The sequence below is a fragment of the Grampus griseus genome (genome assembly GCF_964374135.1).
Source record: "Grampus griseus genome assembly, chromosome: 2".
Taxonomy (NCBI): domain Eukaryota; kingdom Metazoa; phylum Chordata; class Mammalia; order Artiodactyla; family Delphinidae; genus Grampus; species Grampus griseus.
In genome coordinates this window covers 157119900-157134066 of record NC_139018.1, presented here as the reverse complement: position 1 = coordinate 157134066, position 14167 = coordinate 157119900, and the positions used below count along the sequence as shown (strand labels likewise).

The following is a 14167-nucleotide window of genomic DNA, read 5'->3' as shown; positions in this document are numbered from 1 at the left end:
CGCGCGTGCGCGCACGCGGGCGTTGTGTATACCTTCAAACCAGGAAAACATGGGTTTGCTATTGGGGGACGGGGGAGGGAGTTGCTATGTTTCAACTCTTATTACTATTTCTAATAAAGTTTTCCACTGTCCTTTTGTTCTTACTTCTATATGTAATCTGTAAAGTGAGAGAACCATAGAAAAAATAAATAAAAATGGTAAAATGGTGGTGACTACTTTTCCTTGTAAATCAGGTTAAAAAGCTTAAACAGGGGGCTTCCCTGGTGGCGTAGTGGTTGAGAGTCCGCCTGCTGATGCAGGGGACACGGGTTCGTGCCCCGGTCCGGGAAGATCCCACATGCCATGGAGCGGCTGGGCCCATGAGCCATGGTCGCTGAGCCTGCACGTCCGGAGCCTGCACGTCCGGAGCCTGCGCATCCAGAGCCTGTGCTCCGCAACGGGAGAGGCCACAACAGTGAGAGGCCCGTGTACCGCAAAAAAAAAAAAAAAAAAAAAAAAAGCTTAAACAGGTTAAGCTGGATGGTATGAAGTTGTTTGCTTCATTTCAAAATATGTATAATATTCCATAGTATGTACATACTGTGTATATACTGTATGTGTATGTACATAATACATGCATTTTATGTGTATATTTCATAAATGTAAAAATTCAATGGCTCTAGGTTCCCAGAGAAATTAGTCGAAAAATTTGATTCATTTCACTTAAGAACAGAAATTCTCAATACGTCTTCATCTAGAATTATCAATTTTATTCAAGATCAAAAAAAAAAAAGATTCTTACCTCATATTCCATACACGGATCTGGGGAATCATCAGTACAATGAATAAATCTTTGAGGGAAAGAAAGGCAATTGAATCTTTATTTTATGGTTGTCAGTTTATGCATACACATTACTTGTATTTACTTATATTTAAAGTGGGAGTAAGGTTTTACTAAAAGCTTCCAGAAACAGGAGACTAATTCAAATCCAATGAACATTTATTAAGCACCGTTCAGTGTCAGGCGTTAGCCTAGGCACCCTGAAATGTTATTTGTTATTTCATTTGTCCTCAAAACAACCATATGAGCTACTATAATCTCCATCTTTCTGTTAAAAAAAAAAAGGGCTAAAACTAAGGAAAGAGCACATTTAGTGACCAAGCCAGGAGTATAACGCAAACCCACTCTAGACTCCAAATGAGGGTGAGATGGCACTGTTGTTTTATAATTCTCACTGTGCTCTTCATGGCTGAACCAGAAGTCTAGTTCTCTGCTGACATTAACTCTGCCACCTAAAGCCACAAAAAGTTCATCTAATCCTTCTCCCACATCCCATTTAAAAATAGCTGACAGAAGAATTATTCATTCCTCCATTAAATATATTGCTTCCTCCTCTAAAAATCCTCAGTTTCATGGACAATTTTTCACATCCTTTATTAAACACCCACCTATACCAAGGGCTGGCGAGGCACTGGAACACCAAAATGACTAAGAGTCCCTTGTCCTTTAGTCTGGTGAGGAAAGCCTAACAAGTACCCAAAGAATTTCAAAACACTGAAAATAAAAATACTGTGATGGCACAAAGGAAACACTGATTAGCTCTTCATGTTTGGGGGGAGGGGCTTCATTTGACATGAAGAGAAGGGTCTGTGTTTGAGGCAAAGGGAGAGAAGTGAGAACTACGCACAGGACTACTGGAGGTCAGTACTGATGGGTGTGGAGGGAAGAACTGCCAAAAGATGTGGCTGGAGAGAAATTCTGGACAAGAAGGACTATCCAGATCATGAAGGGTCTTGTTTGCCTACGCAGAGAGGTTGTGATTTATTATACAGGCAATGGGGGGCTAAAAACGTTTCTAAACATGTGAGGGAGATCACTGCACTTAGGCTTTAGAAATATCACAGGTGGCAACGGTGCTGGAGAGCCTGGGGGAATGGGCGGCAGGTTGGGAGGCTGAGAGCCCAGTTAGAAGGCTCATTGCAACAGCCCCAGCGAGAGATGAGGGGCCAACTAATGCGAAGGCAGAGGAGAGGGAGAGGAGAAGCTCTATACAAAGATATTTAGGAGACAAAGTCAGGGCTACTTGGTGCCTGATTGAAAGCGCAGGATGAGGGAGAAAGAGGCCAGATGACTGGGGTGGCTGCTTGATGACTCGCTGGACAATGAGGCAAATACCATTCACTAAGAAGGAAGAGTAGGTGATGTGGATGAGGAAAACATGGGAGCTAACTACGTTTGGGTGGGTAGTGTTGGAGAAGTCCTGGGAGAACCACAGAGAATGTCTAGTAAGCAACTGGAACAAGGAAACTCAAGAGTGGGTGGAGGTGAAAATAATTATCTGGAAGTAATCGTCCTACTGGTATAAGAGCTAAGGTCAAGGATGGAGACAGAAGTGATCAGTCAGCTCATTCAGATAGAAACCTAGGGAATACCAACAATTCAAGAAGCAAAACAGGTGGTCAAGAGACATTTTCATAAAAAAATACACAAGCAAAACAAAAAATAGTTTTAAAGACATCTTAAGCAATTTACAAGTAGAATTAAATTTGAAAAGCTTTTAAATTTCCCTGAATGTTTGATTAGGTTGGAATTCTCTGCAATCATTTATGACTTATACTACAAACAATAACAACACAAATAAGGTGGTTGGCTAAAATCCTCAGAAAATAAGAACTTTTATTGCCACTAACAGTTGGGCACTAATGGATATAATCTGAATGACAAAGAAAGATACACACGGGGAGCTTTGTTAAAAGGCAATGGGCTTTCTCCGTATTAGTGAACAGGCACCAGGTGAAGCATGTACATCTGCCATCTCATTCCATCCTTGCAATAATCCCTGAGAAAGTGCTATTATTATTATCCACATTCATCGCACAAGGAAACCAAGGCTTCGAAAGGTGAGAAATGAAGTCAGTGGTGGGAGGGCACTAAACCACGTGTGGAACTGCTCCTCTCAGAGGTGGAGGTTCTAGAGCTGTTTGTTATTGCTCTCAGATTTCAGAGAAACCACAAATACCAAATGGATCCAGAGAAAACGTAAGTCCTGGATCATCTCCTTTAATAGCTCTACATAATATATTCTTCATTATTCTATTTTTTTTCAATTTTTAAAAAATTAATTAATCTTTGACTGCGTTGGGTCTTCGTTGCTGCGCACGGGCTTTTCTCTAGTTGCGGCAAGAGGGGGCTACTCTTTGTTGCATTGCGCGGGCTTCTCATTGCGGTGGCTTCTCTTGTTGCGGAGCATGGGCTCTAGGTGTGCAGGCTTCAGTTGTTGTGGCATGTGAGCTCAGTAGTTGTGGCTCGCAGGCTCTAGAGCGCAGGCTCAGTACTTGTAGCGCGTGGGCTTAATTGCTCCATGGCATGTGGGATCTTCCTGGACCAGGGCTCAAACCCATGTCCCCTGCATTGGCAGGCGGATTCTTAACCACTGCGCCACCAGGGAAGTCCTATTCTTCTTTATTGTAAAAGAGTCCCTCACCTTTTTTTTTCTGGTTTAACAGCCTAAGTATTTTAATTAGCAAAAAACACTAATTCATTTATGAATTCTATTATAAAAATTCATTTTATCCTTAAAACATTTTCCCTCAACTCCTTTCTAAATTCTAAATGAAAAGATGAAAAGTGTGTCAAAAATCCAGACAGTGAGGAATAAAAAATTGTGTGGTAAAAGAATTTTTCACAAGCGAGAAAAGCGTTCACAATACAGTATACTTTTAAATAATAAAAAAGGTCACAAAACTACACAGTACAAGCTCATATTTTAAAACATACATGAGAAAACATAATACAATGTTAACTATTGGAATGTTCACAATGATTCTTTCCCAGCAGTGATTGTTCATTTCTTCTGCTGCTTTTCTGTAGTATTTCTAACATTATGTTTATCACATTAAATATATATTACTTTAACTTTTAATTTTGAGGAATTAAAAAACACATAAAAGTACAAAGTGGGGACTTCCCTGGTGGCGCAGTGGTTAAGAATCCACCTGCCAATGCAGGGGACATGGGTTTGAGCCCTGGTCCAGGAAGATCCCACATGCCGTGGAGCAACTAAGCCCATGCGCCACAACTACTGAGCCTGCGCTCTAGAGCCCGCGAGCCACAACTCCTGAAGCCCACACGCCTAGAGCCCGTGCTCTACAACAAGAGAAGCCACCCCAATGAGAAGCCCGCGCACTGCAACGAAGAGTAGCCCCCGCTCGCCACAATGAGAGAAAGCCCGCAACGAAGACCCAACGCAGCCAAAAATAAATTAAAAAAAAGTTAATATTTTAGCTTTCAATTAACCAGTAATTCTTATCATGATAAAACTGAACTGCCTATCGTTTTTTAAAAATTTAAATGCATCTAAAATATACAAGGGAGGGCTTCCCTGGTGGTCCAGTGATTAAGAATCTGCCTGCCAATGCAGGGGACTCGGGTTCGAGCTCTGGTCCGGGAAGATCCCACATGCCGCGGAGCAACTAAGTCCATGTGCCACACAACTACTGAGCTACTGAGCCTGTGCTCTAGAGCCTGCACGCTGAGCAAGCTCTGCATGCTCTGCAAGAAGAGAAGCTACCGCAATGAGAAGCCTGAACACTGTAACAAAGAGTAGCCTCAGCTCACCACAACCAGGGAAAAGCCCGCGCCCAGCAACGAAGACCCAACGCAGCGAAAAATAAAATAAAATAAATTAAATTAAAAAAAATATATATATATATACAAGGGAGATGGGAGGAGAGAAATGACAAAGGAATTCGAATAAACACTTCCAAAACACAGGTCTTCATTATCTAAATTTTTTAATGCTTCTATATTCCTACAAATATTGATTTCAACCCTTGGTTAATCCTCATTTGCTACTTTAAAATAGGTATACATTTTAATACACATTTGCATTCTACCATCCCATAACATTATTTTTTAAGTGGTGATGGGTTTAACATTTAATGTTAGTTAAAAACCTTGACTAGTTTCAGAAGATAGATGTGAGAACATATGTGCTACATGAGATTACTGTACAAGGCTTTTTCTTATTAAGATGATTAATCAGATGGTCAAGTACAGTCTCTGAAAGGAGAGGAAAGTGCAGAGCCACCTAATTAAGACTGAATGTGAAGGTCAACAACATTTTTAGGAGCTCAGCTGAACTACCGCAAAAAACACTGTGTATGAATATTTAAATTCCATTTATATTCTGGAGGAAGTAGATTTAAAAAGCAAAAATGTGTTAAGATATTTGGAGTATTAACAACACTTGAATGCTTACAAATCCTTATATAAATTACGGTTCAAAAATTCCAGGTTACATCAAGAAAGGAAAAAGAAAGAAATCCTTAAATCAAGGCTTCTTACTACACTGAAAATATTAGTAGAAACAATACTAGCAGCAACAAAGATTCAAGGATACTCATAGAAAATATGAGTATCCTAACAGAAATGATAAAATATCTTCATTCATATGGAATATAAAAATGTTTGTATTATTCTCTTAACTGACTGAACCAAGAACAGAGATGATCCAAACACTTGCATCTGCAATGGAGAAAAAAAAGCTCATTCTCTCACTTCCAAAAATAACAGTTTCTTAATTGCTAAAAGAAAGCAGGACCTCAGAGAGGTAACAGCAAGTTAAGATCAAGGAAAGCAATTTACAGAGAAAGAATACTGAATTGCTAAGTCTACTTTAGCTTTTGTTTCTATGAACACGTAATTTAAAAGTCATGGTAAGAACTAGTATAAATTCTCAAATCCCAACTCAGTATATAATATAAAATTATAATACATGTTATAATTTATGAGCAAAAGCAAGAAATATGTCATAATACCTAACACTTCCCCTGTGTTAACGAACACATTTAAATAACACTTGAAAAATTTGCCTGAATTATGAAATAATATGGAATCATTCATGATCACCTTGGAATTTGGGCAACTGTTAGAGAATTCCTCAAGTTATAACCCGAAATTAGTCTAGGTCCAGATTGATAAGTGTCCCATACAGATGAGAAACAATACAGGCATCTGTATTGTTCTATATCCATCTCCACCCTCCAGGACCCAGGCCCTTCCCAGCAGAGGTAGGACTAGATGAAACAATATTCCTGTTGAGAAACCTGCTGACAGTTTTACTGCAGTTTCTTTCCACAAAATTTGCCTTTGCTCTCTGGTTGTTGTTGGTTTTTTTTTTTTACATCTTTATTGGAGTATAACTGTTTTAAAATGGTGTGTTAGTTTCTGTTTTATAACAAAGTGAATCAGTTATACATATACATATGTTCCCATATCTCCTCCCTCTTGTGTCTCCCTCCCTCCCACCCTCCCTATCCCACCCATCCAGGTGGTCACAAAGCACCGAGAAAGCCCACGTACAGCAAAGACTCAACGCAGCCAAAAATAAGAAAAAAAACCCAAAAACTTCAAAATAAACGCAGGTATTATTGGGACTTCGTTGGTGGTCCACTGGGTAAGACTCTGCACTTGGGGAACTAAGATCCCACATGCCAAGTGGTACGGAAAAAAGCAAAAACAAAAACAAAAAAGACAAAACCCACAGGTGTTATTAAATAATTAATGTCATATAATCTACAATGTAAATTACAAAATAAAAGTATTCTCGGGTACAATCACAGTAAAGACCGAAAAAAGCAGAAAAACAAATAACCAAAGGTCTACTCTGTTGAAAGCTACTATGAAATTATGCCAGTATATTTTTTTCTTTTTTTTTTCTTTTTTTTGCGGTACGCGGGCCTCTCACTGCTGTGGCCTCTCCTGTTGCGGAGCACAGGCTCCGGACGCACAGGCTCAGCAGCCATGGCTCACGGGCCCAGCCGCTCCGCGACATGTGGGATCCTCCCGGACCGGGGCACAAACCCGTGTCCCCTGCATTGGCAGGCAGACTCTCAACCACTGCGCCACCAGGGAAGCCCCACCAGTACATTTTTAATATATTTTGCAGTGAACCAGTTAACAGGAATTTTGGAGACCAATATGTTAGATACAAAGTTTTAGAAAGAAGAAGAAAAGAAAGAAAGGGGAAAAAAAGATCCTAGCCTAAAACTGTAAGAACTGTGCTTAACTGCCACTGACGACTGACAGGAATGTCATCTTTCTTGTCTTTCGTTTACTTCTACCCAAGCTACTTTCCAAGTCATTCCCTCAACTTAAACTTCAGGTTGCATGTCCTACCAGCCAAATGGTCTTACTATAAATAGGCACATTCATGATGCCCTAAACATGTCTTAAGATGGACATACTCTTTTCTGTGAACCTCTTAACTGTGATCAACACATAGCTTTTATCATGACGTTCCAACTATTTCACACATTGAAAGAGAACAAAGGCGATACGTTCAATGGTAAGGATGCCCGTGTGTGGAACTAGGGGAATGCAGACAATGAGAAAACTATGGATGTAGTATATGCTTTGTTACAAGGAAAGAAGGATACGTGTATCTGATGAGCTGTGCTACATTAAGAAATACACTGAACTAGAAAGAGCTCCATGGAAGTAGAATCCAAGAGACTGCTCTAGTGGAGAACACTGGAGTTAAAGATGAATCCTATTTGTTACGGGTGAGGTGTTAGACTCTGGCATTGGAGGAGCAGACTTACAGTGCTACCAACTTAAATTGTGTGAGTTCTCTAGTGCGGGCCAGTCAACGTGGCAGGAATGGGGGAAAGAGAAATCACAGTATTAGTAAACTCGGAGAGTAATAACTACGTGAACTGACTCTAGACAACTTAGGTACCGCCTAAATACGCTAAGATCACAATTCGATCATTCCTATCAGAGAAAACATCATCATTAAAGCTTTATAAGGTGGCAGTACACAAAATCACAATGCTTTAAAGTGGCAGACTCTTTACTGCCTAGCTATTTACTAGGGCACATCCTCATTCGTAAGCTTTCCTAAAACGTTGGAAGGTTATGGTATTATACCTCACAGAAAACAACTCTTAAGTATATAAGGAAAAAAAGTTATGTCAAGGGCAGAAATAAAAAAGAAAAACATGGCACCCAGGGAATATTTAGCATCAAAGTTCTGGTGCTGAAGATTTTACTGCTCATTAGGATCTAAAATGAGAGTTCAGGTACACAGATTCCATTTTTTACATCTCACTGGTGGAAAAGGAAAGATAAAAAATGATACTGAATTAAGGGTGATTGGGTGAGTTCATTAGAATTTTCATAGAATTCTTCAAAAAGAGAGAAAATATGCTCTCTAAAATTATAACAATCTAACAAAACATTGTAAATCAGCTACACTTCAATAAAAAAATACAATAAAATTATAACAATCTAAAGTGAAAAACTGTCACCTAAATAAATGGGCCTTAAAAATCACAAGGAATAGGTTCTGTTAGGTCCAACTTAGGTAGAACATTTTACTTTTGAAACTGTTTTGCTGCTGAATTTTAGGATTAATAACCAGTTTTGTGATAATCTTAAGAACAAAATGTATAAAAATTGTGCTGATCATAACTGTGCTTGAATTACTAAGACAAGTAAACTTTCCTGATCTCTAGTAACTCTAACTTCCTTAGTCATGAGCCTCTCAGAGAAACAATTAATGGATTAATTCTCTCTCAGCCCTTTCTTCTAAATGCCGATTGAATACCAGATATTTTTTTTCTGGCCTTGGCCTACTGAAGTGACACCTAATCAATAAAATAACCAGTGAAAGCAGCCTTCTGACTCAACAAGTCTAATTACATAGAAAGTTTATCTGGGCAAATAATTCACTCAGCAAGTATAATGCAGACAGATTATGCTAATGGTGTCAATATTTCAACCTTCACTTTTTAAAGCTTCTTGGGTACAATAACCACTTGACAAACAGAAAGAATAAGAGTACTTACTAGTCCATGTCAAATTACAACTGTGGCAGACAGTACTGGTGGTCTACCCTCTAGCTATTCCTAACCTTTATCCTTGCCAACAAAATTCTGTGACTGTTCGGAGGAGGACAGGTGGACCTGTGGAATCCCAGGGATGCACGTGTACATCTAAGCGCACAGCCCTCAAGGCGCGGGCCTGCACCCGCAGCAGCAGGGTCACCTGGGAACAGGTTAGAAATTATATTCTTGGGCCCCACTCCCAGCCTAGTGAATCAGAAACTCTGGGGGTGGGGACCAGCAAGCCGTGTTTTACCAAATTCTCCAGGTGACTCTAATCCGAGCTAAAGTTGGAGAGCCTCTGCTCTAAACCAATCATGGCGTCTCTGTTCCCTCTGCCAACTACTGGATGAGGCTGAGTAACTGTGTGACCGTAAGCCTATCAGGAAGTCTCCTGGGAAGCTTCCAGAATGCTTTACTTGCTCACACACAGAGAAGAATGAGAGGAATTAGATGCACCCCCTCATATTTTTGACTAAGATATAGTCATCTTCATGCCATACCTGCAAAATACCAGCCACCTTGTAACCATTAGGTGATAAACCCAAATACCAAGCCAGTAAGCCAAGGATGACAGAGAGAAAGACTGAAAGAACCTGGTCCCTGGTGACCCTGATGAGCTGTGACTTAACCATTATAGATGGAAATAGCCCATCTCCAGACTCCTTGCTAAATAATGTATTTTTAAAAACACTGTGTGTGAACTCTTTTTGGTTGGCCCTCTGTTAACCTGTAATCCTAACTATAACATCTTTGTTTCTCTTGTTGAAGCAAGCTCCCAAAGAGTATAACATAATTTTCATAACATTACATAATTTTATGTACATAACTATATACTAGAATATTTTATCTTTTATCACATTCTATAATATTTTACTTTGAAGCATTTAGAAAAGAAAGAATTTATAACTTTATTAAGTGAAAATACAGAGAACATTTAGAATGACGTTACTGAAATTATATTCTGGTTTTGGTTCTATTAACTAGTTGATGGAAACAAATTACTGAGCAGATTCAGGCCTCAATTTTCTAACTGAAGAGTCAAATTAAATCACTGATAAGATCCTGTCCAATTTAAAGTATTGTATTCTTAATCTTTAAGGGGTCCAGAAAGGCCTCTGTGACAAAAGTTCGTATTTCATTAAAGACCCAATCAATAGGGATTTTTCTGGAGTAACAAGACTCATTGTTACGCAACTGACTACCGACAAAGATTTCCAGAAAACGTGACTGTGAGTACCACCGGTCTGAAAGGCTGCAAGCCCAGGGCTTGGTGTTTATCCTGCCAACTCCCAATTATTTACATGAGGAGAAAGATGGTATTCTGTGGATAAACACTCCTAATCCAAGGCCTCAAATGTACTTGCTGATTTAACTTCTTCCCCATGCAAAAGTCAAAAAGTACAAAACGCAAAAAGACTGACTGGTATTTCTACGCTTCACTGGAATCGGGGCTAAATTCATGTAAGACAAAAAAGGAGAGGCGGGCTAAGAGGAGCCAGCAGGTTGCTAGGGTGCAAAGATGATTTAAAAGCCATCAACCACAGAGAGTTAGAAGTGATTTATAATTTTTGGAGAGGAAATGTCCTCATATACTCACTGCAACTAATATCAAAGGTGCATAAAAATCCATATCAAATGAATTAACAGGTACAGAGTATTTTAACGTAATATATTCCAAGGCCTCTTTACAAAAGCATTCAATATCAAAAAGCTCTACAATGGCAAAAAAAAGAGAGGGCCACGACTTCCTCTAATCAGAGGGTGTCTCCCAGAACGAAAATGCTGCTGCATTATTACTAAAGCAAACACCTCATAACACCTGTGCCAACACAACCATAAAAGGCTGACACCTAAATGTCAGAACAACATAAAGCTTTTTCTGTAAGTGAACCAGAAAAACCAATACAGGTAAAGTCCTTTTATAATAAACTAGCGATACAATCACACTCATTTATTATTACTTAACTTCGTTTTCTTAATTTAATACTAAAACCATATGCCCAAGCTGCAGAACCAGATGCAAAAGCGATGATGCACAACTGACTTGTAGGGAATGTATTTTCTTTATGCCAGGCTCCTCTTCAAAAAAGATTTGAGGCTGAAAGGGGATGAATGAGCAGGGCAAACTGAACTGGATGGATGGGGAGGAAGTGGCATGCATACATAAGGTATGTATGTATTCACCTGTGTACCTGCTTAGTTTCTAGATTTTTTGATATGCTTTATTTTAAAGATCAGATAAAAGGTTAGTTTAATTGATATTTTGGATCTAAAAATTGGGTAGGATAAGAAATCTAGAAGAATAACTGCTGTTTGATGACAGAACAAAAGACGCATAAAGAGATCGCCTACAGTGCAGCAGTGCAGGTGGGCTGTCTGCCTATGATGAAGGATTAGTTACAGAGTAACTAGCAGAGGGAAGAAAACAGCAAGTCCATGTCTAGGAATTTATCCTAAGGAAAAAAAAATCAGGAAAGCACGCAAAGATTTAGCTCAAGGATATTCACTGCAGGACTAAGAAGAAGAGAAAAGAGACAAATAAGAAGAGAGAACTAATGAAATAAATGATGCTATAGCTGTCCAGTGGAATACTCTGAAGCAAGTTTAAAACAATGATGTGTTTAATATTTAATGACACATAAAGATGTTTAATATATACTGATTAAGTGCAAAAGCAGCCTCATAAGCAATTTGAACTATATGATCCCATTTTTGTTTTAAAAAACTGGAATACAGTTAGAGACAGGTGTATCTATATTATACCTATGCACAGACAGAATCCTGGAAGTATATAAAACCAACTGTGGCGAGATCATGAATGCTTTTACATTTCCTGTTTTTGTTTAGCTATAGTCCCCACTTTTATTTTTCTATGATAAGCATATATTAGCTTTATAATAAGAAAAAAATTACCACTATATTTACTGGGCAGATACACAGAAAGCCCTTGATATTTAGGGATATTCATTGTACAGCATTAGCTGTCAATGGAAAAGAAAGGTTTGCTTTAATAGGTCATTTGAGAAAATGAAACAGCCTTGGTATGTGGATCTGTTGTTTACAATAGTACTAGAACTAATGGAATTTCATCTGTAGAAAAACTCACAAGTACTGAAACTACTGACATAAGAGAACAAGAGACATACTTACGGTTGGGTGAAGTCACGAGTGATGAAATCAGAACTCTTGAACAGTAGGAAGATGTCGCTGAGAGTTTTACATTTCAGAGAACTATTCATTGCTATCCAGTATGCGTCCTAAATAACAGAGCACATGTTACTTAGTATATATTCCAAGTTAGTTGCTATAAATGAAGTTCAAGCCTATAGCCAAAATCAACAATGCATATAACCTGAAGAGGTTGAAGAAAAAAGTCAGGTAAGAAATTTTAGCTATACTGTCAAATGTCAAGTTACAGTTCTAAACAAGTAACAGCATCACCACTGCATGTCGGATACTCAGTTTTGAACCAAGATGTTCAGGTTCTCACCTTTCAGCTCAGGCCTAAGCACTGCCCTATGTCTTCCTCACTGATGATGAAAGAAGGGGGATAAAGAGATATCAGAAATGCTGACACTTCAGCTAGAAGATTCAGGAATGAAAAAACAGCCTGACCAGCGACTAAGAAAATAGAGAACCTTCCTTTCTTCCCGTTTCTGGGGAGAGACGGCTGGAACCCTGAAGTTGGATGACTGCAACAGTTAAGACCCATGTCTATCAAATCTGGGAGGGAGGAGGTGACATATTCTGAACCATCACAATTTTAAATGGTGAAAGCCTCAAATATATGCACCAAAAAAAAGTAAGAAGAGCAGACACAGGAGGCACAAACCTCAGCGAAATATGCCTAAAAATGATAGAATAATTAAGTAGTTTAAAAAACGTACTTCTCCCATAGACAGATCAGACACAGGACAGTAATTGGGAAAACTAATGATTGCAAAAAAAATGTCCAGTTACCCACACTGTATGAAAGAAAGCACTGGAACACAGTCGGCACTCAATAAATAAAAAATAAATGAAGGAATAACTTAAAATCACAAATAATCTATGCATTTTAACTAGAAAGCCTCAAGCCAGATCAGTAGTCAAGCACAACTCAAATTACTGCTCATAGATAAACTAAAAATGAGTTTCAATAACTTCTTTATAATAACTTCTTTAAAATTTCTCCAAATGAAAAAGGATGACGAACTTCTGGTTAAAGATGGTATACTGAACACACAAATTTAACTCCACTAAAACAACAGTATATACATAGAAAACCATGCAACTGAATAAACAAGACAGTTATTAACTCCAGGGAAAACAAAATGTTGAATAAGAAAACACAAGCAATGTACGGTATATATCAGATATGGACGTAGTGTTTGCATAAACATAATATGAGAAACACTGAATACTTGTCTAATCAAAGTATGCCATTCTGATGATGAGGACAGTGGAACAGAAAGCAGTGGGGACAGGCCTTCCCTGGTGGCTCAGTGGTTAAGAATCCGCCTGCCAATGCAGGGGACACAGGTTCAAGCCCTGGTCCAGGAAGATCCCACATGCCGTGGAGCAACTAAGCTCATGCGCCACAACTATTGAGCCTGTGCTCTAGAGCCCGCGAGCCACAACTACTGAGCCTGTGCACCTAGAGCCCATGCTCCACAACGAGAAGCCACTGAAATAAGAAGCCCATGCACCACGACGGAGAGTAGCCCCCGCTCAATGCAACTAGAGAAAGCCCGAGCAGCAACAAAGACCCAACGCAACCAAAAATAAATAAATAGATATAAATAAATAGATAAGGTAGATAGATAAATAAATAAATAAATAAAGTAGTGGGGACAGGAGATGAAACAGAGCTGAACCTTTCTGTTCTAAAGCAGGAAGTCAGTAATAAACATCTAAGACAGAAGAACAGAGAAGTAGAGGAAAATAACAGAAGAAGGTACTAAAATATTTGAAAACAGCTGCCTCTGAGCAGTGGGAAATAGTGAAGCAAAACGGGTGTCAGAACTGGCTGATTTTTGTAGGAAGCTTCCAGATCTTCTGAAAATTTAAACTATTTTGTATATGTAATACAATGGAATATTACTCAGCCATAAAAAGGAATGAAATAGGGTCATTTGTAGAGACGTGGATGGACCTAGAGTGTGTCATACAGAGTGAAGTCAGTCAGAAAGAGAAAAACAAATATCATATATTAATGCACATATGCGGAATTTAGAAAAATGGTATAGGTGACCTTATTTGCAAAGCAGAAATAGAGACACAGATGTAGAGAAAGGGGGAAACAGGTGGGGTGGGA

General features: G+C 38.9%; 1 protein-coding gene across 4 annotated transcripts in view; it reads right to left on the bottom strand.

Annotated features, from left to right (window-relative positions):
* The window catches only part of CDC123 (cell division cycle 123), a 56498-nt gene that overhangs the window by 23392 nt on the left and 18939 nt on the right, over positions 1-14167 (bottom strand). For all 4 annotated transcript variants that reach the window (XM_082647999.1, XM_082648000.1, XM_082648001.1 and 1 more), the window contains 2 exons: positions 12022-12128; positions 782-830 (listed from right to left, as the gene is read on the bottom strand). In XM_082647999.1, the coding sequence (XP_082504125.1) occupies positions 782-830; positions 12022-12128 (156 nt within the window). The remainder of the gene's footprint in view (positions 1-781; positions 831-12021; positions 12129-14167) is intronic.